This window comes from Neophocaena asiaeorientalis, unplaced genomic scaffold (assembly GCF_003031525.2).
Source record: "Neophocaena asiaeorientalis asiaeorientalis breed wild unplaced genomic scaffold, Neophocaena_asiaeorientalis_V1.1 scaffold242, whole genome shotgun sequence".
Taxonomy (NCBI): domain Eukaryota; kingdom Metazoa; phylum Chordata; class Mammalia; order Artiodactyla; family Phocoenidae; genus Neophocaena; species Neophocaena asiaeorientalis.
Genome location: NW_020172451.1, coordinates 5,827,838 through 5,851,822, shown reverse-complemented (window position 1 = coordinate 5,851,822; position 23,985 = coordinate 5,827,838). Strand labels below are relative to the sequence as shown.

At 51.4% G+C, this 23,985-nt stretch overlaps 1 protein-coding gene across 1 annotated transcript in view; it reads right to left on the bottom strand.

The window, feature by feature from the left end:
• Positions 1–23,985, bottom strand: part of SCUBE1 (signal peptide, CUB domain and EGF like domain containing 1) — a 169,923-nt gene that overhangs the window by 106,618 nt on the left and 39,320 nt on the right. Inside the window, 2 exon segments of the mRNA XM_024737402.1 lie at positions 2,281–2,409; positions 20,539–20,670. Of these exon segments, the coding sequence (XP_024593170.1) occupies positions 2,281–2,409; positions 20,539–20,670 (261 nt within the window).

The window sequence follows — 23,985 nt, the reverse complement described above, 5'->3', positions numbered from 1 at the left end:
GAGGAGTCAGGCCCCACCACCCCCCAACCCCATGCAGGGGTAGCTCTTTGCAGACCCCTCTGGGCTTTAACAGTCCAGACCTCCGTTGTGGCACTTATTTGGGGGTGTAATTACATGTTTATGGGTCTGTTTCCCATAACAAGCTCATCTGAGATCCAATATGCCTTCAACAGGAACAGGCAGAGGAACTGAAGATGAATACACCACTAAGTCTGGATGTTTCGGAGCACTTGGGATGTCCAGCTTCCCATGCCGCACACCAGAAAGCCAGCTTCCCATGCCACACACCAGAAAGCCAACTTCCCATGCCGCACACCAGAAAGCCAGCTTCCCATGCCGCACACCAGAAAGCCAGCTTCCCATGCCACACACCAGAAAGCCAGCTGCCGCAATGGGAGCTTTACTGAGCCCTTCCAGGAAGCACTGCGTTGAAAGCCATAAAAAAGTCCAAATGATCCTTTTGACCCAGTAGTTCCAGGAAGACTTGCTAAGGAAACAGTTGGGGAAACAAGAAAAGAAATTTTATGCCCAGAATCACCTCTGGATTCTGATGGTAAAAACAAACGAAATAAGCAAGGAATTTCAACGTCCAACCACGAAAGGGTGGCTGAGTCACCTACCGTAACACTAATGCTTGTCTGTTGACTATTTATACTCGCCAAGGGCCAGCCACTTCACTGCACCATTGTGTCCTCACACACAACCTAGTGAGGCAGACAGCGTGTTACCCCTGTTGCAGGAACCGCTCTGAGGACTGAGGGCCCTGGGACGGCCACACTTCTCAGCCGTCTGGGCACGATCGCAATTTCTGCTCACGGCAGCGTTGTGAGACAGCTGCTCTTCACACCCTCCCTTTACCGACAAGTGACTGAGGCTCAGAGATGTCAAGAACGGGTTCACAGCCACACCACACTCCGGCCAAGTCCACGGTCTTACCCTCTAGGCTCCAGCCATCGTTCCCCAGGTCACTCAGCAGCCGGTAGCAGAAGAGGGCTTGGGGGACCAGGGCATCTGCTCTGGGACCACGTGGTTTCTACCAGGAGACGTTCTTCCTGCCACAGGCTGCAAACCACCTCTATTATGGCTTGAATTACATCCCTCCAAAGATGGCGAAGTCCTGACTCCCAGTGCCGGTGAAAGTAACCCCTTCCGGAGATAGGTTACTGGCAGATGACCAAGTTAAGATGAGGTCAGTAGGGTACACCCTAATCCAATATGACCGTGTCCTTAGAAAAAGGGGACATTTGGTCACAGAGACAGGCATGCAGAGAGCAAAGACAATGTGAAAACAGAGGGAGAATGTGATCTACAAGCAAAGGAAAGCCTGAGGCTACCAGAAGCTAGGAGAGACGCATGAAACAGGTCCTCCCTCAAAGCCCCCAGAAGGAACCAACGCTGTGGACACCACAACTTCAGATTTTAGCCTCTAGAACCATGACAGGATAAATTTCTGTAGCTTAAGCCCCTCAGTTACAGCAACCCCGGGTTGTTAGTCACTTATCAAACAATGAGGCAACTAGGAAAAGGGTGATAACAGGGGCCAGGTACCTGATCGCAACTACAGTGTAACCACACCTGGCTGCAGAGAGACGCCTGAAGGCAAACACAGCAGCGTAACCAAGATACTTTCCAGTTTTATCTTGTGCTTCTACGTTTTCCCAATTTTACCCAGAAAGTTTGCATTACTCATAAGTTTTACACAACTGTTTTTAAAATGTATGTATTTGAACCAGGAGAATCTGGAGGTGTGTAAGAATCCTTGTTATGGGCTGAACTGTGGTTTCCCCCAAATTCGTATGTTGAAGGTCTAAGCCCCAGTACCTCAGAATGTGACTGTATTTAAGATGGGACCTTTAAAGAGGTAATTACGTTGCAAATGAGTTGTTAGGATAGCTTCTACTCCGATATGACTGGTGTCCTTACAGGAAGAGGAGATTAGGACAGAGAGAGAGAGACAGGCATCAGGTACCTGCACGCAGAGAGAAGACCATGTGAACACCCAGCGAGAAGGGGGCCAGCTGCGAGCCAGGGAGAGAAGCCTCAGAATAAAGAGAGACACATCAACACCGTGACCTCGGACTTCTAGCCTCCAGGACTGTGAGAAAATAAATTGTTGTTGTTGAAGCCCCTCAAGCTGTGCTCTTTTGTTACGGCAGCCGTAGCAAACTAAGACAAGGAACCAAAAGAGGGCAATCCTTCCCACGACCCCCCGCGCTGCCAGCTGGAGCTGAGAAACAGGCAGGGTGTGCCCAGCGGGCAGGGCACAGCTGCTTCACTCACCCAGGCAGTTGTGTCCATCGTGTGCCAGCATGAAGCCGTCAAAGCAGGTGCACCTGTAGTTCCCTGGGATATTGATGCACTCGTGGACACAGCCCCCGTTGTAGTAGTCATTCTCACACTCGTCGATGTCTGCAAAATGAGGTGCATGAGAGGTGTCAGAGGAAGAGCCCGGGGGTCCCCTCTCCCCCCACTGCTGAAGTCACCAGGACATGAGTGGTTAGGGGATGACTCAACAGGTGTTTACTAAAGTCCTTGCTGGGGGCGGGGGGCCCAAAGGTTACAGAGATGAAGATCCTGGCTCTGCCACGAGGTTGGCCACCGCCTTGGGGAGCAGGGCCACATGCCAGGCATGTTTGGGGTGATTTTCAGATGCCCCCTACAGAGAAGCAGGCGAGATTCCCACCCCTATCTTCCCCCTTTGAAGCCCTCTCAACACTAACAGCACGCAGGGACCCCATCTAAAATCCCCCCAAACTGCCTCTTTTCAGGATATCTGAAAGCTTCCCAGAGGTGGAGACCTCATTACTTGTGAGGCAGGGGGTATGAGATAAATGAACTTTGCACACCACCAAAATATGTAGCCTCTGGAATGAGAGAAAAGTCCACATACTCCCCCCAGAGTTTCCTTCCAGATCAGCGTCTGAAGTCTGAATTTCTACCGCTCCAGTTTCCTTGTCACAACAAAGCCTTCTGTCTCGTAAACAATGGCCAATAGCCTTTGTAAAGGTCCCTCTTTTTCCTGTTTTAAGTCTCTCTCAACATTTCCCATCAGGGGTCAAAGAGCTATCAGTTCTGAAGTTCCAGAGAGATCTGAGAGACCCTGGAGAGCAACAGAAGCGAGTCTAGTTAACATTCAATGAGCTGTTCCTATGCCCAAGTCCCGGGGGGCGACACCGCGCGCCATCATCGACGCAGTCCCCATGCTAACTCTGAGACACAGGCACCATCGTTGTTCTTCCAATTTTACAAGGGCATCGAAGAAGCCGAGGCACAAGAAGGCCAAACCCTTGCCAGCGGTCACACACCTAGAAGGGCTGTAAGTGGGATTCGACCAGTGCAACCCCCCAAGGCAGCAGAAGGGAGGGGGTGTTCAATCTGCCCACCCAGACCTCCACAGGCTCTGCAGAGAAGCAGGAAAGGGGGCAGCCAGAAGTGTCCCACAGCGGAACCAGAAGTTCCCCAGTGGAACCGGAAGTGTTCCCACAGGCAAACCAGGAGCAGTACTGCCCCGTCTCAGCAGTACTAGAAGTGCTTTGCAAGAGGCTACCACATGGGAAGAAGCAGTCTCTCCTCTACCTGGTCGAAGAGGGATTTTTGAGGCCAGGCTCCAGCTGTGAAAGCCAGGAAGGGGCCAGCCTGAAGAGAGGGAACTGAGAGCAACCCTGGCCGTTCCTGCAAGTGCCTGAGGAGCTGGCACAGGGAGACATCCAGCTCCATGCTCTCTCCAAGCGGTCCAGAGGGCAGAGCTACTCACAGCAGGGGAAAGCCAAGGGGGCCAATTGATGTTCACGGGTAGGTATGTCCATCTGGAAGACAGGGCCTGTCTCAGGAGGTAGTGAGCTCCCTGACTCTGGAGGTGATCAAGCACTGTCTGGGACACTGCCAGCAGAGGGAATAACTTCATTGAAAACTGCAGCACTGAAAGTGCTAGAATACAGGGTCTGAGCTGCACAGCCTCCTCCTGGTGCCCACCCACCCTGCCACGATGAGGGAAGAATAAGGTTGCCTGGATCCCCAAAGGTGCAAGACGCAGGGGGTTTCCTGCTGCAGAGGCCATCAGTGTCAGCTGGGAAGCAGGCTCAATTCTGTAAGTCATTTGAATTGTTTTTAATCATTATACTTAATGCACTTAGACGTTTTAAATAACATTAAAGCAGGATGTAAGATTTTGTGTTTGAAAGGGCACATGGATTTATAAAGACAGATATTGATTACTTCCCAATCTCTGCAGCCCCGACGTTTTGCTAGAGCCTCAGATACACCAATCCAACCACCTCTCCCCCTGGATCATCCACACTCACGCCAAAGGCAACACGGCCCAACTTTAACTCATCAATCTGCACTTCCCTGGGGTTCCCCATCCCAGTGAATACTGTTATCCTTCCACCTCTCCACTGACACCTATCAGCTACCAACACGTGAATTTTCTACACTCTTAACGTGGGTACAGTCTGCTGACTGGTCACCCATGTCCACTGCCTGTACGCGTGAGCATCATCTCTCATCCGATCCGAATCAGCAGCTCGCGAACTGCTGCCTCCCTCCTTTCCTTCATTCAAGCAGGTGACTCAAAAGAAGACGGCTTCTCTGGTGGCGCAGTGGTTAAGAATCTGCCTACCAATGCAAGGGACAGGGGTTCCAGCCCTGGCCCGGGAAGGTCCCACATGCCGTGCACCACAACTACTGAGCCTGAGCTCTAGAGCCCGCAAGCCACAACTACTGAGCCCACGTGCCACAACTACTGAAGCCTGCGCACCTAGAGCCCGTGCTCCGCAAAAAGAGAAGCCACAGCAATGAGAAGCCCGTGCTCCGCAACAAAGAGTAGCCCCTGCTCACCGCAACTAGAGAAAGCCCACGCACAGCAACGAAGACCCAACACAGCCAAAAAAAAAAAAAGATGGCCTGATTCCACCTGTCCGGGTGGAGCCTGAATAGTCTAACTCAGACAGTAGATGGCATAGCAACTGCTGCGGGTCCCAGGGTGGGCACATGACTTAGGCTGGATCAGTCAGACCGAGGGGAAGGACTTTTATTCCATGCTTGGGCAGAAGAATTCTCTCTCTCTCATGCTGTACCTCAGTATGCAGGTATCTACTCCTGAAACATATACCAGCTTATTTAATTTTCACAGCAACCCTCTGGAGTAGGTATTTTAACTCCATTTTATGGTTAAGCAAAGTAAAGGGCAGAGACGTAATTGCTCAAGGTCACATAGTAAGTGGTAGGGCAAGGATCAAAACAAGTGTCTTTCAGTTTACAAAGCCCATATCCTTTCTAGTAAGTTAGAATGCCCATGACATGCCAGGCATTGATAGGCAAAGCACTTTATATATGTTATTTCACTCCTGGCACATTTACCCTATGTACCAAGAAAGTGTAAGCTAATCATCAAAACGTCCACTCACAGCTTCATCCTTCCACTTGCGCCACATCCATACACACCCACACTTGTGTGTGCACCTACCCATCAACCCAAATAGCCAGCCAGTCAGTCATGCATCCACTCATCCAAACATCCATCCACCCACCCACTATCCGTCCATCTAGTCCCTCCAATAAGCTATTCATTCAGATACCCACCCCAACCATCCTTCCATTTGTCTATGCATGCTAAAATCTATCCATCTAAATATCCAGTCAGCTGACCACCCTTCCATTTATCCAATCACCTATCTCCCATCCACTTATCCAGTCAAACATCCACCCATGCAAGCATGCATCCGTCCATCTAAATATCCAGCCAGACACCCATCCTTCCATTCACCTAAGCATCTATTTATCTAAATACTTATTCATCTAAATGTCTAACCATCTATCCATCTACTCATTGATCCAAACACCCACGCATCTATCCAAACACACACACACACACACACACACACACACGCACCCCTACTTGTTCATCCATCTATCCAGCTAAACATTCACCCATCCATCCAACCAAACACCTATTCATCCATCCATCAGTGACTTCAAACATCCTGCATCTAAACAGCCTACAAAATACATACAAAAAGGTTTTCAAAAAGAACAGATGTTAGGATGAAGAAAAAGAAATGAGGGCTGCAGAATAAGGGAAAGCTGGGCAGTGTATGCAGAAATACACACACACACACACACACACACACACACACACGCACCCCTACGTGTTCATCCATCTATCCAGCTAAACATTCACCCATCCACCCAACCAAACACCTATTCATCCATCCATCAGTGACTTCAAACATCCTGCATCTAAACAGCCTACAAAATACATACAAAAAGGTTTTCAAAAAGAACAGATGTTAGGATGAAGAAAAAGAAATGAGGGCTGCAGAATAAGGGAAAGCTGGGCAGTGTATGCAGAAATACATTTGGTAATTCCAGCACAATGGCGAAAGGAAGGCCTCAAATAGGACTCTGAGTTTCCTGGAAACCAAGGCAAGGAAGGAAACACGATCAGTTATAGAGTCACCACATCCATAAAATTCCATTGAACAAGCTGTTTTGAGGGTGATAAGGTCTGAGAAAATCGTCTTTCCCCAATTAGGATAATCACACACCCATATTTGCCTGGCATAGTTCTAGTTTATGCCTGCTGTCTGGGTATAATTTTTAACAGCAACATTTTCACTATCAAAATGATAAGCTACTCGATCACCATACACAGAAGACATTATAAAGAGATTGCTGGAGAGTCCATAAAACAACTCTAGCCTTTTCCTTCCTTTGACTCCCCATAATGTAGGCCACAGTGGGTGCTGATTCGCTGAAGAGTGCAGGAACGTTTGCTGCTCACATTTCTTCCCTTAATCCAGTCCCAGAGAATTCCCCCAGATCTGAGCACCCCTTAGAATTATCGGTTCCTCTCCAATCTCCAGGCCTGAAGTGCTCTCACAGGCTTCCGAGGCCAACCTGCTTTACCCACCCACCCAGCATCCGTCCTGAATGGAGAACGTCTGCTCACAAACCAAACCTTCCCTGATTTTCTGTGTATGTGCCTTGAATTTTTGTTCTTTAAAATCGTGTGAGCCTCCTCCTTTAATACATAAGAGAAAAACAAATCAACCAAAAAAAAAAAAAAATCCCTGCCAAAGCTAGTAGATTTATTATTGTAAAAAAACATAACAAAGAGCCATCAGCCCCAGAGGAGGTCCTGCAGGCCTCCAAGATGCCCATCAGTCTCAGACCACCTAAAAAGAATTTTATTAATTGAAGTATAGTTGATTTACAATGTTGTATTAACGTCTTCTGTACAACAAAGTGATTCAGTTATATATATATATATATATACATATATATATATATATTCTTTTTAAAAATATTCTTTTCCATTATGGTTTATCATAGGATACTGAATATAGTTTTCTGAGCTATACAGTAGGATCTTGTTGTTTATCCATCCCGTATACACTAGTTTACATCTGCTAACCCCTATCTCCCGCTCCATCCCTCCCCCAAACCCCTCCCCCTGGCAGCCACCCGTCTGTTCTCTATGTTGGACCACTTTCTAAGGACTGTTAAGGTCAGAGAATGAGGAACAGGCGGTTGGAGAGCAGAGAGGGTAAAGGAATGGAGGGGGGCAGAGCCAAGCTCTCGAGATCTTTACTCTTTTTTTAAAACTTGAAGTATAGTTGATTTACAATATTGTGTTAGTTTCAGCTGTACAGCAAAGTGATTCAGTTATATATTTTCAGATTATTTTCCATTATAGGTTATTACAAGATATTGAATATAGTCCCCTGTGCTATATGGTAAATCCCTGTTGCTTATCTAGTTTACGCTTAGTAGTTTGTATCTGTTAATCCCATACTCCTAATTTCTTCCTCCCACACTCCTTTTCCCCTTTGATAACTATAAATTTGTTTTCTATGTATGTGAGTCTGCTTCTGCTCTGCGTATAGCACCATTTGTATTATTTTTTAGATTCCACGTGTAAGTGATATCATATATTTGTCTTTCTCTGTCTGACTCACTTCACTTAGTATGATCATCTCTAGGTCCATCCATGTTGCTGCAAATGGCATTATTTCATTCTTTTTTATGGCTGAGTAATATTCCATTGTGTGTGCGTGTGTGTGTGCTCGCGCGTGCGTGTGTGTGTATCTCACATCTTCTAAACCAACTGTCCGTTGACGGGTACTTGAGTTGCCTCCATGTCTTGGCTATTGTAAATAGTGCTGCTATGAACATCAGGGTGCGTGTATCTTCTTGAATTAGAGTTTTCATCTTTTCTGGATATATGCCCAGGAGTGGGATTGCTAGATCATATAATAGCTCTATTTTTAGTTTTTTAAGGAAGCTCCATACTGTTTTCCATAGTGGCTGCACCAACTTACATTCCTACCAACAGTGTAGGAGCGTCCCCTTTCTCCACACCCCCTCCAGCGTTTATTACTTGTAGACTTTTTGATGATGGCCGTTCTGACTGGTGTGAGCTGCTACCCCATCGTGGTCTTGATTTGCATTTCTGATAATTAGTGATCTTGAGCATCTTTTCATGTGCCTGTTGGCCATCTGTATGTCTTCTTTGGGGAAATGTCTATTTAGATCTTCTGCTCATTTTTTGATTGGGTTTTTTGTTTTTTTGTTTTGTTTAGTTTTTTCGATACTGAGTTGTATGAGCTGTTTGTATATTTTGGAAATTAAGCCCTTGTTGGTCACATCATTTGCAAATATTTTCTCCTATTCCATACATTGTCTTTTCGTTTTGTTTATGGTTTCCTTTGCTGTGTAAGAGCTTTTAAGTTGGATTAGGTCTCATTTGTTTATTTTTGCTTTTATTTCTTTTGCCTTGGGAGACTGATCTAGATATTTACTCTTAAAGGACTGTTGTGAGTTGGACTGTGTCCCCCGAAAAGAAGTGTTGATGTCCTAACCCTCAGTACTTGTGAATGGGACTTGATTTGGAAATAGGATCTTTGCAGTTGTAATCAAATTTTAGGTAAGGCTGCAGTGGAGTAGGGTGGGCCTAAACCAGTGACTGGTGTTCTTATAAGAAGGAAATTTGGATATAGATGCACAGAGAGGATGTTAGGACAGGAAGGAGAAAACCATGTGAAAGCACAGACATACAGAGGGAAGACAGCCACAGGACCACAGAAGCAGAGATCGGAGTGATGAAGCTGTGTGGAAAGCAGGTGTGACTGCTGATTCCATTTTACTGATGCCGAGAACGAGGCCTAGCATGGCTGAGGACCTTGTCTTCAGGCCTCCAGCCAGGGGCTGCGTTCAGACGCAGGCTCTGTTCCCGTTGGAGCCACATCCTCGGGGTGCATGAGATGAATACTTATAAAAGGTGCTTCATGCTCCAAAAAGTTATCAAGGAGAAAGGTGGGGACGAGATGTCACGTGCATCACTGCTTTTATTTCCAAGGTCTGTACCTGCTCTTGAGGTTGAGGGGCGGTGACAGAGATGGTTCATACCAGAGAAAGTGGGCAGGACAAAAAATCTGACCTGAACGCTGAGGATGAGAAGTCTCAACAGCTCGCCTTAAACATCCCTGCTCCTTCTCCAGCCTGGATTTTTTTTTTTTTAATGAGAACTCAATTCCCAACAGAAAACAGCTTCCAACATCCAACGGAGCAGAGAAAAACAGCACGGGGAGCTGCTCATGGGATTTTAAAAGGTCAGGCAGTTCCACTTTTCCTATAGTAAAACGGCAGTAGGCACACACGATCCCACAGCTGCGGTTATGTGCCAGCAACACTGGTAAGGACTCGAGTGGGATGAGTACGGCTTTCTTCATTTAACTCAAAACCGATTCGCGCTGCCCCGTAAAGTATATATCTACTCTGTAGTGCCTATAAGAGATTCTACTACAACGAGTCAGAGATTCTTCTCATTTTAATACCACTTAGGGCATTTTAGTCCTAAAAATCAGACTGACCGGAAAGGTTCTCAAAATGGGGATTCTCCGCTCTCAGAGATCACTACCGGAAATACCTTCGCGTTTCCCCTTGAAATTGGCATTTTTCTCAAAATTCCTTGCAGACAGTGGAGACCAAATGCTCTAACAAAGAACTCTTCCCTGGCTGGGCGTTTGCATGTCTTCTCCTTTGTCTGGGGGCTTTAGGAAAAACCGTGCACTCCTTAGATCAGGCAGCCATTCTGGGAGAGATGTATGGCTTAGGAAGTTGAGTCCTTATTGGTGAATAAATCTTAATCCAGTTTGTTGGCTAATTACATTCGCGGGAAGGTAGTTTCGCAGGGCCGCCTAGCAGGAAGGATTAAGCCTCCCCCCCGTTGCCGGTGGCACAGGGTTAAGCTCTGGGTTTGTAATGACTGAGTAATGAGACCCGCTCTCGGTGGACCCCTGGCATCCATCGATCAGGTTTCCCTTCTGCTGAGACAATGCCAGAAGTGGGCCCAGCAGTTAATTATGGGAAAGGTCAAAGGTCATGCAAAACCAACACAAATCTATATACTTTTTCATTCCTAACTGCACACAATGACCATGGCTCAGCCAGAGGGTGGGAAGGTCCTCCCCCCAGCCAACCCATGATCCAAGGTAACCATGGGGTCTGAGCTGCTGGCTGACCTCTCCCAGTGGCCCGGACGGCTTCGGGCCTCCTCCACGCTTCTGCTTGTGCTGCCCGGAGCTCCTTCCCCTTCACAGACACCTACACCCTTCTGCAGACTGAGCCCCAGCATCAGCTCCTCCCTGAAGCTCTTGCAGATCCCCTGGCAGACAGGGCTCTTCCCCACCCTCTGGATGCCACAGCTCCTTGAATGGACACTATCGCTACTCTCACTGGTGATGTATGTGTCCTTCGAAGCTGTGAGTTCCATGGGGCAAGAACTGTGTCCTGTTCGGCTGCAGGCTCAGCAGTAGCATGGTGTCTCCTCAAAAGTCTGCTCGGCATTGAACGAATGAGTTGCCATCTTGACTGGAGCCTCCGCGGACGTGTGAGGCCGTACGCAGGCCCTTTGCTATGAGCACCCTGAGCAGTGGGTACCGACATCTTTTTCTGACAGCAAGGGAAACCAAGGCTCATAGGTGTTACCTGCCCTGCCCAAGGTCACACGGCTAATACCCGTGGAGCCAGGAAGTGAGCCAGGCTACCTGACTTCAGAGGATGCCGTCTCAGTCACAAAGGGCCACGTTTTGTAGGATTCCATTTATATGAAGTCTCCAGAAAGGCCACAACTATTGAGACAGAAAGCAGATTAGTGGTTTCTGGGGACTGCGGGGCTGGGGAGTGATGGCTAAGGGGTACAGGGTTTCTTTCTGTTGTAATGAAAAGGGTCTAAAGTTGATTTCGGTGATGGATACACAACTCTGTAAGTACTGAATCGTATACTTTAAGTGGGTGCATTGTACGGTATGTGGATCATATCTCAACACAGCTGTTTTCCTAAGTTAATGCTCTCGGCACTCTCGTCCACCGTGCTGGCGAGTCTCTGGGGTGCAGATGCTCACCTTGGACTGACCTCGAATGCCACCTGCCCAGCACGGCCTCAAGGTGGGCTTTGTGGTTCCCAAGTAACAGTAACAGGCAGGACTGGCCTAGCAAACCCAAAGGACCAGTTAATTACTCCTTTTCTCCCTCCAAAGCACCCTGGACCCTTCACTGGGGTCTGTCCCCAGGCTCCGACATCGGGCCCGGTGGGTACCGAAGCACCCTGGTTGGCAGAGAGCTCACCTATCCGAGTGTTCAAGATGGAAGTGAGGAGGAGCCCCAGGAGGCTGCCAGCCCAGAGCTGAGGCTCCCACCTCTCTCCCACCAGTCAGAGGCATGGTCATTCTCCCACCCGCTGAGCAAACTGCAGGCTCAGAGGGGCTGTTCCACGGGCCCAACCCCCTTGGAACTCAACAAGAGGATCATTGAATGTTGCCTGAAAGCCTGAGCCGCCGCTTGGAATGGGTAAGCTGGGGTCTTAGAGCTCCACTGATGCGCCCCTGGATTTGCTGAAGGGGTAACTGAGCCCAGAGAGGGAAACTGCGGAGCTAACCTATCAGCAGGTCGAGGCCGACAGCAGCTTGAACCAAGACTCCCAGCCCAGGCGTCTTCCCCTAACCTCACAGGCCACCCTCTGTGCTCCAGCAGCAAGGGCCGGAGCCGCCCTGGTGCAGTTTGATTTCATTCTCTTTCTCTCCAAATCCCCAGTGGAGTTTCTCTCTAATGACAATAAGCTCGGGAACAACTCCCCACCCCCACCTTCTAATTGCAGGTGGCTAAACCCTTACTATAGGCCAGGTAAGAAGGGCTTAACTTCTCTCATCACAGAAAGAGAAACTGAGGCTCAGAGAGCTGAAGTGACTTGCGCAAGACCGCCCAGCTAGTAAGTGGCAAAGCCAAAACTGGAAGAAGCCAGGCAGGCTGCTTCCAGACTCCACCATCCTAACCTTGACACAATCACCTGAAGAATTCCCCACGTCTCTGTGAACAGGGAGCCAGGGCCCACGGTCCTCGTGGAGGATCAAGCCACCTCCCCGACTTCTTCCCTCCTATACCAGCACCTTCCCCGTCCTGGCCCCTGGCCCTCAGTCCAGACCCTGGCCACGAGGAGCTGCCAGCCTAGAGGGGGAGGGTGACCCAGAGACAGACGAACATCTCACGTGGAGACAGCCTTGCTGCCAGCGCTCCGGCTGGGCCAGGCCTGCCTTTGGGGCTGTCAGTGGGAAGGGACGGGCGGTTCACAGTCCAGCTGGGGCCCACCTGGAACCCCTACAGACTTAGCCCGCACTGTGCGTCACCATGGCAAGGGGCACACTGAAGACAGAGCTGCCCGCTGCAGGGCTCCAAAGGGGCCTGGGCTATCCTGGCCCCAGCCCTGAACTCTGCAGTCCGCACACTAAGGCCCAAGAGGTCCACAGACCTGCCCAAGGTCACACAGGTTGGCACCCAGGCCTCCACGGACCTACACCCAGCTCTACTCCCCTCGACTCAAGGGGCAGGAGGCCCAGACAGAGGCAGGGTGGCTCCGGGACAGAGGGTGCATCTTGGAGCCCACGGAGGGAGCGGGGCTGAGCCACAGCAGCAGCCATAATTAACAGGCCAGAAGTCCAAGCTGGCCAGATGGGATTTTCCACTCTCTCCTCCCAGGGGCTGCAGCCCTGGCGCATCTGGAGGACCCCCTCCAAGTACCCTCTGAGACCCCCTGACCTTGCCGGCACACACAAGCCCTCTGGCACTCTTTGTCTCAAGGCCTTTGGGGAAGGCTGCCATCCACTTCAGTAGCATTCAAAGGCCAACAGGCCCGTAGTTTATTTTCTTAGAAATAATGGTTTTTTCTGGTTAGCATTCCTCCAGTGGAAAAACAAATCCAGCCTCTGTAACAAGAAGCGGCCAAGAGGAAGCTAGAGGGCCTGGAGGAAGGGGCCGAAGAGGCCTGCTGCCTGGGGAGCTTGGAGACGAGGGGAGGGGGTGGGGGCAGAGGCCCTCTAACCCTGGGAGAAATGGGGATTTAGAGAAGAAAGAAAGCTCTGACGTGCAGGCCCTGGCGCTGTCTTCAACGCGCTCTCACATACGGCGAGGTGGCTTCCCCTCCCCAAGCCCACTGCAACGCACATTCTGGGAGGCAGGTGTCATTGCTCCCGTTTGATGGGTAAGGAACCAGGTCTCAGGAAGGTTAAGTCACTTGCTGGACTTACTGAGTCGGCAAGGACAAAAACAGGCCTCTGCATCCTTGCTACAGACACTCCCGTGGAGCATCAGAGCTGGAAGGAACGTCAGAGACCCGCTCTGCTTTCCTAACTTAGCCCAGATGACACCTCTCCAGGGAGCCCTCTCAAACTCCCCCCTCCCCAGGCAGAGATATGCGCCCTCTCTCGTCCTCACCCCCACTGAGTCTGGTCTGGATTTCCATTGCTGTACTTTCCACGTGCTGTTATGATCACGTCTTTCCCAATCTGTCTCTCCCCTAACCAGGGAGGTCAGGAAAACGTCCTGGCCCCAGCACCAGGCTTGGCACAGAGTAGGTACTCAGTGAACATTCTTGACGCTAAACTGTATCTAGTCCAGTGGACACATTTTACACATGGGCAAACTGAGGCTGAGGGAGCCAATCACCTCCAATGCTTAAACGCCAACGATCTGAGCTTTCAATTTTTCCTTCCCGAAATGGACGTGGACTCCAAGAAGCCTAAACTCTGCAGCAGATCTGGGACCAGTTGTAAGCAGCGCTGCCTAATTGCTGGCTGACAGCAGCTTGGAATTTTAAGTCACATCCAATTTCTTCCTGCCCGCTGGTCTGCTGGACTTGAGCGCATCTTCAGCAGGGCACACATTAGCATGCATAATTGCATGTTTTAAGACTTGAAGAAGAATTTCCCCTCCTCCCCGCTCCCAGCCCACCTCTTACTGCCCTTTCCTGGACTCCCAGAAAGCAGAATTTTATCTGGAGTCTCAATAAAGTGTGTAATAATGATGATGAAAATGACTGAATAAGGTCATAGACATTATTCCCTCAGAAGGCCAACTGGTCTTAAGAGTTTTCTTCTGATGTTAAACTAAATGGATCACTGTATGTGTTATTAGGAGTTTTGTTAAAACACTTAATAGCATGCCCTGTAATCTACCTAACTTGAGTGACTGACAAGTAGACCCTGGGGATATAAAATTCAGGAAGTGACTACTTACATTCATTACATACATGCTAATTTTGTGATCTCTGATGCCCATAAGGTTGTCATTTTTTTCCTTTTCACAAAAAAGGGAAAACAGTAATATATTTGATATACTGTGGCCAAAACAAAAAGTTATTTCCCTCAAGAGTTTTCATTATAACATTTTGGAAAAGGCCCGAGTTGGAACATGCAAGTGGAATAAACCACTTGAATAAATGGTCTAAAAAATTAAGTACACATAGAAGGGGTGATGTGCACTGCTGGTTCAGACTAAACAGTGATTATCAAGAGGGTCTCAGTTATTTAAACAAGCCATATGAGGATGGTTTTCTCCACGTTTGGGGTCTGGTCCTGATTATAAATGAGAGCTTTTAATTAAGATTAGTAAGACCCAATTCAGGCTATAATTTGGTCCTTTTCCTTAGCGAATGTCTACGAAAACAAAGCAATTAAGGTTAAATGAGTTGAAGCATTTAAAGGGGATGAAATGCCCCTTCCTTGTCCCCAGTCTGCCCCCTCGGCAGAAAGAGTACACACAGGACCAACTAATTCAGACCAGGAGGCCAGCACAGAGCTGGCCCTGGCGGCCCCCTAAAGGCCCATGCACAAGGCCCTTGGTGAGCGGGGATATAGCAGCTTAGCTAAATGAAGAGGGATGGGGAAATAGAATGTGCAAAGGGCCTGGGGTAGGAAGGAGCTGGCAAGTTTGAGGAGCTAGATAAAGACAGTGATGCTGGGGTGTGGTTAGAGAGGAAAGGATAGAGAATGACAGCAGTTCAAAGTGGTTAGCTGAGGGGGTATCTCCCAGCTATCAGGGCTCACAGGGCCTGGCTCAGATGAGCTGATGGCAGTGAGGGGAGGTGTGAAAGGGTCTCCCCAGCCCCCTCTAACACTCCATAGCTAAGGAACTCCTTCCACTGCATTCAAACAGGCTTATGGGGGCCTGGACCACTGCTGGGACCCCACCGCTGACCTGGGTTGGAATCCAGGCCCTGCCGTCTCTCTGCTGGGTGATGTGGTTAGAGACTGACCTCCCTGGGCCCAATTTCCTCAACCTAATTCTGCCACTGGTCCCCACCAGATATCCTTGGACTAATCCTTTCCCCTCTCAGGCCTCAGCTTCCTCATCTATAAAACCTTCAAAGTTTGGGAGGCTTGGACTTCCCTGGTGGCACAGCAGTTAAGAATCTGCCTGCCAATGAAGGGGACATGGGTTTGAGCCCTGGTCCGGGAAGATCCCACATACCACGGAGCAACTAAACCTGTGCGCCACAACTACTAAGCCTGTGCTCTAGAGCCCTTGTGCCACAACTACAGAGCCCTTGTGCCACAACTACAGAGCCCTCGTGCCACAACTACTGAAGCCCGCGCGCCTAGAGCCCGTGCTCTGCAACAAGAGAAGCCACCACAGTGAGAAGACCCCGCATCACAACGAAGAGTAGCCCGGGGTCGCTGCAACTAGAGAAAGCCCGCGCGCAGCAACTAAGACCCAACACCGCCAAAAATAAAATTAATTAATTAATTAAAAACAAAACAAAAAGCCCCACAAAGCTTGGGAGGCTCTGGGAGGCCTTTCCTGATATCCCAGAGATTGATAAGGGTCATTCACTGCCCACCAACACCAGCTCTGGGCCCAACCCTGAGTGAAGTCACATAGGTCATCACAACCCAGTGTGACAGGAGCTCTGAAGGAGGGATGCTTACAGGTGACAGCTGACCTGTCTGGGGCATCAGGGAAGGCTTCCTGGAGGAGGTGACCGCTGGGACTCATCCATCTACCATTTCACCCAACAGAGGCCTTCTAAGCCCTGTGCCAGGCCTGGTGCTGGGTTCTAGGGGTCATAGCTGACAGACCCTGCCTTGGAGAAGCCCACACATGGGAAACATCAACGTAGTGTGACGTGGGCTAAACGAGGGCTGTATGGGCCTGGAGAGGGCAACAAACGGGGCGGTCATCTGTAAAACCCAGGGGCTGCCCTGGAGGCCCGGTAGAGTTCACTCCAGCTCTGCACATCCATGAGTTTACCTCAAGCAACTTCAGACCCTGTCAAAATGCAGATCATCAAGAAAACACTGATTTCTCCTCAGCTTTGCTCAGGGTCTTTCACAATGTCTGAGGCACCTCACTCTGGCTACAGCAAGCCCCCTGCCAGCGTTAAGCTGACCACATGTGGCCCCAGGCTGCCCCCTGGACACACAGTGGCTGCACACGTGGAAGCCCCAACATCACCGTCACACGTGAACTGGTCACATGGCAAGATGGCCTTGAAGGCGTGTGAGAAACCGTCCCCGGAAGGGGGTTCCGGCTGCTTCAGGTGCCAGGTTTCCTAAAGGGTTTTCCTCAAGCAGCAGGAGTTTCAAGGCAACACAGTGAAGGGTGCGAAAGGCTCACTCAGTCCCACATGGCGGGGCCATAGGCTGACTTCACCCTGGGGAGAGCTAGGGAGGCTGTGGAAGCCACATTCTCTGGACCTGCTTTGCTGAGAATCTGCCCTCTGTGGTTACCACGGTAAGCAGCAAAGTCTGTCAGATCTCTAGGACAAGGTAACTCATTTCCCCCCAGACTCCAACGAGCGGCTCTGCAAAACCCACACCAGCTCAGGAGCTCAGGACCTGCAGATAAAGGGGCCCAGGGAGGGAAAGCAGGTTTCATCTAAAGTAGAAATGGCTGTCTGGAGGGCCTGGTGATTGATTATTGATGTCTGCTATGGGAGAAGGGGGCAGCATGGTATTTGCCAATCCTGGAGTAGGGCTAGTAGAACAAAGGAAAGCCTTCTGTCACTCGTATCTTTTACTGCACATTCTTGGTAAACGGTCATCTGTGAATGGCACAAACGTCTGTATGTCTCTGTGGTGATATGGATATATGTATACGGTTTATCCGAATAGTCAATGAACCAGAACACCCCATTTCCCAGCTGGGAGTTGTTGGAAAGACAAGGCTTCACCCCTTTCATATACTGGACGACATTGTGATCATCGATATCAACAACAACTACATCTTCATCATCAATATCGCTATCGTCAGCGTCACCACTGTTAACATCACCGTCAGTACCGCCATCACCGCCATCACCATCACGGTAGCAGCAGCTAATGGTCATTCGGTGTGTCCTCTGTGTCAGGCTCTGTTCACATGCTTTATATACATTAATTCACTTAATTTTCACACCATCTTTATGAGGTAGGACTATTATTATCTCTATTTCACAAATAAACAAAAGAAGGTCCAGTAACTTGTCCAGGCTACACAGGCAGGATTTAAACCCAAGCGGTCTGGCTCCAAAGGCCACGCTTTAACCACTATGTTCAACTGAGTACTGACCATTCATTCCCTCTTCTCAGAACGGAGAGCCCCAGATAGCAATAATTGTGTGCAGAAATGGCAGTGTGGAGAAACGGGCCCACCAAACTTGGGCTCTAGTCCCAACTCAGACAAGACCCCTGCCTTCTCAGGCCTCCATTTCTCCACCTGTGAGCCGGGAAGTGAACACCTGGATGATCCCCAAGGCCCTTTAGGCAACTACTGCCCAGGGCCTGCAAGCCCCTCCAGATTCCATGGCCTCCAGAAATCTCTGCAAGGTCCTCCTGGGGAAGCCAGTGGGGGTCTGATGGCCCACGGGTGAGCGCTCCAGCAGGCTCCACCGGTTCTGACCGATGACTGTAGGTGGGTCCCCCAGGATGAGAAAACCTCAGTGCAAGTGGGACAGTGTCCACTCAGGTCCCCAGAACGCAGAGCAGCGCTCATTCACAGAGCGCTTCGGGAGCAAGGAGCCAAACGGCCCCTCCTTCGGCGCCCGATGGCTGCTCTCCAGGCTGTCCACACGGCAGCTCAATAGCTGCTGAATTACCGCCCGTACAATCCTCACCGGTTCTTTAAGAATTTCCACTGCTACATAATTTCAGCTCATGCACCCCAACTAGGCTGGAAGCTCCTTTAGGGGAGGGGCCAGGTTGCACCCTAACTATCACCTCTGAGGTATACAGCAGTGGGCGATTTTCAAAGGTCTTCACCACACATGATGTCATCTGAGCCTAAAACCACTGTGAGAGGTGGTGAGAAGAGATGACGATGATGACAATGCAGTAAAGGTACCTTCCCCTGTATGCTCAGCACGTACTATATACCGAGTATCTACTGTGAGCCAGCCACTGAGGCTGCCAGGGCCCTGGTATGCTACACAGTGTGTCATTCAATCTTCAGGATGCCCTGAAGATTCATTAGGAATTAGCCAGGACATAAAGGGAGGGAAAGGAGCTCCCAGAAGGGGGAAAACCTGAGCTAGGTCTCAGAAACACGGACTGGCCTGTTATATATATGTGTGGCCAGGGCACAGGGCCTTCTGCGCTTCAGGAAGTGAGGGCAGAGGCCAGAGCCAGGCTGGAGAGACGGCTCCTGGCAGTTCCTGAAGCACATTCACAAGCCTCGTTCTCTTTTGTCCTCACACTGAGGACATCAGGCCCCCGGACCCAGTGAGTGTGACCCCCAACCTGGGCTCAAGCAGACCGGAAAGCTGGAAGTGGACTCTGCAGGACTTCCGGGCAACAGGTAGGACACAAAGCATGGGCATCCTGGGCAGGGGACAGCAGGAGGCGAGCTGAGGAGCTGGGCTGGAGAAGGAACAGGCTGGGTCAGGGGCTTAAACCGGAAGAGATGGGGGTCACCCTGGGCCCTGCCAGAGGGCAGAGCAGAAGGTCAGAAAACAGTTGCACAGAGCCTCACATGTGTCAGTTGGAACCACCAAGCTAACGTCCGGGCCCTGCCAGCAGCCAGCCTGCTCTATCTGCCTCCAGCCTGGCCTCTTTCCAGAGGTCCGTGGGTAGGCGCCAGCTCCCCACTCCGGCTTCTGGGCCCTAAGCGAGGCCAGGGATGTGGCCAAACCAGGCGCGACCCAGGACAGTGTCATCTGTCCAGCACTCAGCCTTAAGCAGATGCCCAACAAAGGAGATGGATAAACAACGTCAGCATCCCAAGGAGGCAGAGCCACGTCTCCTATAAAACCCAGCTCCTGTAAAGCTATATACAGAAGGAAGAGGCACCCACCTTGTTCTCAGGTGCCACTTTCCTAACACGAATCTCACACTTTGAAAAGGGAAGCTGGCAGGGCTCAGAGAGAGAAGATAAGGAGATGCGAGAGAGCCTTGGGTGGGAATTAAGAGACCTGGGTTCGAGTACTGGCCCTGCCACTGTGAAACTTGGGCACCCTGCAGGAGAGGCTCCTCCAATCTGAGCCTCAGTTTTCCTCATCTGTGAAGCGGGGGCAGACCGGGAAGACTTGAATCCTGATTCTCACTCAGGGGTGCACAGCAGTCACGTAGAGAGCTGTCTCCAGCCCCCTGATGCTGGGCCCTGCCCCAGACAGGCAGAATGACCACACAGACCCTCCGGGACAAATGTGCCCAAAGGTTCTGTCCGGCTTGGAAAGTCCTGGCTCTGAAGACAGCTGAGGCTGCTCTTCCCTCCAACCTTCAGCCTGCTAGGGAGGAGGTTTCGAAGGCCACGTGGTCAAACCAGCACCCCAGGTGCAGGGAAGGCAGGCTGGACAGACAGACGGACATCACACAGCCACCAGTCTCCGCCCGAGCTCTCATCCTCAAGACAGAAGACCTGAGCCAGCCCCACAGACGCTGTGGCTGTTACGGCGCAGCTCCCTTGGGGAAGCTACACAGGGTACACGGGTAGCTTCAGATTTGAAACTAGGGACCTTGGTGGGGTCACCCCAGGCCTTTACCCCACACACATCCAGTCAGGGACAGATGGACAAATATATCACTCAGTGCTCCATTTCAATTTCTTTTAAAAAAAGAGAAACAAACCAAAGTTTCAAACCCAGGGAGAGTTAAGCACCCCACGACTCCAAATATCTCCTCCAAGGAAGCAGCACAGGTTCCCGGGGAAGCCCGCAGCCTCCCTCCCAAGGCTGACAGAGGCCGCCTGCAATGACGGTGGCGCCCACGGGTCTGGCTGGAGGGCTGGGCTCACCTTCACACTGCCTGCCTTCCCCCTTGTAGCCTGGCTTGCAGAGGCATTTGTAGGACTTGGGCGTGTTCTGGCAGATGGCATCGATGTGGCAGTCGTCTGTGCCCTCCGAGCATTCGTCCACATCGACGGCCCCTGTTGGAGGGAGAACCACGAGTGAGGTGTGGCCTGAAGAAGTGGGCAGCAGGCGCGGGGCAGGGAGTTCCTTCTGTCCCTCGCCCTTCCATCGATCACCGGGGTAATTAACAGTAACAGCCATCATATGACCACCTGGTGTGACAGGCAGTGGCTGGTGGCATCTTCGGGGTGGCTACCCTGTGCCAAGCACAATGTTACCAAAATGCCAGGTCTTATTTATTGTCACAACAATTCCAGTAAGTAGAGCTATTCTTCCCACTAAAAAGATGAGAAAACGGAGGCTGAGGAACAGAGCGAGGAGAAGCCTCTCTGTATGTCTTGCTCTCCTCACAAAGCATCTCTCCATCCCTCCTCCACTCTCCTTATTCTAGAATTTAGAGCCAGAAGCGTCCTCGGAGGAACTGAAATCCATCCCCTTTGGGTTACAGATGGGGAAATGGAGGCTAGCATGGCGCACTGAGCAGAGGCCACGAAGCAGAGGCCAGCAGGCCCACGAAGGAGATCTGAACGTGGGCCCCACCCAGCCCCTAGGCTGTGGAAATAAAGGATTCTTCACCTGGCCTCCACAGACCCATACCCTCGATGGGGCTAACGGGTCTCAAGGAACGCTTCCGGTCTCCCCAGTCTCCCCACCTCGGAAATCTAGGTTCAGTCCTGGTTCTCTTATTCCAACTTCCAAACCCAAGTTAAAGTTAGGTTGTGAGGGTTCCTGGCACTCCCCACCTCCTGCCCGCAACAACCCGTATACACCTTCAGTTGGAACAGCTGTTGGGCAAATAATGTAGAATAGATTCTGTGTATCTGTGTATACACCTCCCCCCGCCCCACAGCTCAGACAGGGAGAGGACCCTCAGAGCACGGAACAGCACAGCCAGAAAACCGTAGCTATAATCTAGGTTCATTCCTTGGGTTACAAATGAGGAAACTGAGGCCCAGAAAAGCCTGTAGCAGGTCGGTAGCTCATTAGGAGCAGAGCCTGGACTCCGCCTCAGGGAAGCAGGTCCAGAGCTTTGCTACATGCCGTGTTGCTTCCAGCCAGCCAAGAATAGAATACAGATGGATGACAGACAGGCAGAAGGACCCAGAGGGGAGCACAAGGAACTCTCAGTAGCCACCCTGAGGGCAGTCCCCCAGGGGCAAGCCTGGGGAAGTCCTGGAATGTCCTCCTCTCTTCACGCCTCTGGCCACTCCCTAGCCTGTCTGGCCCTCAAGACTGTCCACTCTGAATTACTCCCCTGAATAGCCTCTGGGCTCTAAATCTGCATGGGGGCCTCTGTGAGAGAACCACTGCCCCCAGCCCAGGACTCTTCCTCCTGTGCCCTAGTCCCCAAGGCCCCAGTCTGCCCCTAAAGGAAGAGAGGCATCAAAAAGAAACACACCAGAATCACCTCCCTGCATGCTCGTGTACGCACACACACACACACACGCACACACACACGCACACACACGCACACACACGCACGCACAAGGTGGCATCCCTTCTCAGGGTGGTTGTATCTGCTCAGGTGAGCAGCCCATCCTCTACAGCTGCCCAGAGGAAGGTGGAACGGGGGCCAGGAGGCAGTCTGTGTAGGAGACCAGAGCCAGCCATCAGATGGCCAGGGGCCAGCAGAACATCCCCCTCTGGAGAAGTGACCACAGAGGGACCCCTGAGAAGGGTGGCACAGCCTCAAGGGCAGGAAGCCAGAGACCAGAGAGGGTCAATGTGCACCCTTCTAGGGGGAGAGGACTGGGGCCGCTTCTGAGACAGGACCAGCAGGGGCAATGGATCACAGATACAGCTCTTCCCACTTCCCAAGGGTCAGTGCACAGTGATGAGGGAGGGAAACTGCCTGGGGCTCTGGAGCCCCTTGTGCCCCCAGTCTCACACGTAGGTACGTGTCTTCGTGGGATGGAAATGGATGGATGTCAGCCAAGAGGCAGTGGGGGCAACCTCCCAACACACCTTTTAAACATGTCTTTCGGTGGGTGCTGGGGAGAGGGCACGCGAGTTCGAGGACAGAGGGAGAGGAAACACAGGCCATGGGTTCTTGCAGGTTCCCTGGCCACAGTCCTGGCCTGGACAGCCCAGCCCAGTGCTCCCATCACAGGTGCTTGTTTGACATTAGTGGTTTCATAGCACAAGGCTTCCATGGGGTGGGGCTGGGGCTGGGGAGTGCAGACAGACACAGCGGAGAGACCAAGAGAGAGGGAGACAGGCGCATACAGGAACAATCAAACAGGGCTGAGGGACCTCAAAGCCCAGGAGAGACACCCACAGACACATGGGGGTGTGGCAGTAGGGCCCAGTTTCCCTTGGGGCCACAGGAAAGACAGCTCAGCTCCAATTGTGGAATAGTTTAAATGGCCCGGCATCCTCACTCAGGGTGTAACTCCCAGGAAAGACTTCCTGCCACCAAACACAGACCCCAGGGAGCCCCACGCAGCAGCCAGGGGAGCTCAGAGAAGCCAGGGAGAGCGCAGCAGGGTCTCTCCCCTCCCTCCAAGGAGGGAAAGGAAGGAAGCTCCTCCATGGGACAGGGTCAGATGTGGGAGGAGAGAATGTGTCTTCAGCTTTGTGGGACAGCCCCCTCCAGACACCCGAGGGAGCAGGAGGGGAAGGGGTGGAGTGCCGGGGTCCCTGCGAAATCCGTGGGGAGCTCCCACCTCGCCTCTGCTGCCTGCCCTAACCATGCCCCATGCCTGATGCTCGATGCTGGTTCCCTTCTCCTGTGTCTCCTGCCTCTCTCTCCTGGACCCCCTCACCGTGTCCGATGTCTGGGCTCCCCTCCCTCTGGTTCCCATGCATCTCCTTTCGTCTGTGTCTTCCCTCAGCCCTCCCCCTCCTGTCTGTCCATCTGTCCATAGCTTTCCAGCCATCTCCATCCTCCTCTCTTTCCCTCTGTCTCGCCGCCTCCTCCCTCCCCCAGTCCTCCCCCCTTTCTCCGGTGCCTCTCCGCTTGCACCTCTCCTTCTCTCTCTTCCTTCCCATCCCTAAGTCCTGCCCTCACACCTCCCTCTTCTGAGCCTTTTCCTTCCTGCTGCTCATTTGCCTCCTTAGTCCCTTCGGTTCCCTCCTTTCCCTCTTTGGTCTTTCTGGTCTCCACTCTTCCAGTCTGTCTTTCTCTGGGTTTTTTTTTTCCTGTGTCCTTTTGTGTGCCTCCTTTTCTGTCCGTCTGTCTCTCCATCTACCACCTCCCCCTTCTCTTTCTCTCTGCGTCCGTCCTTTTCCCCTTGCTCACCTCCTCCGGGTCTCCCCTCTGGGCCTCCTGCCGCCCGCGCTCCCGTCTCCCCTGGGGGAGAGCCCGTCTGGCTCCGGGGTCCCCATTCCCT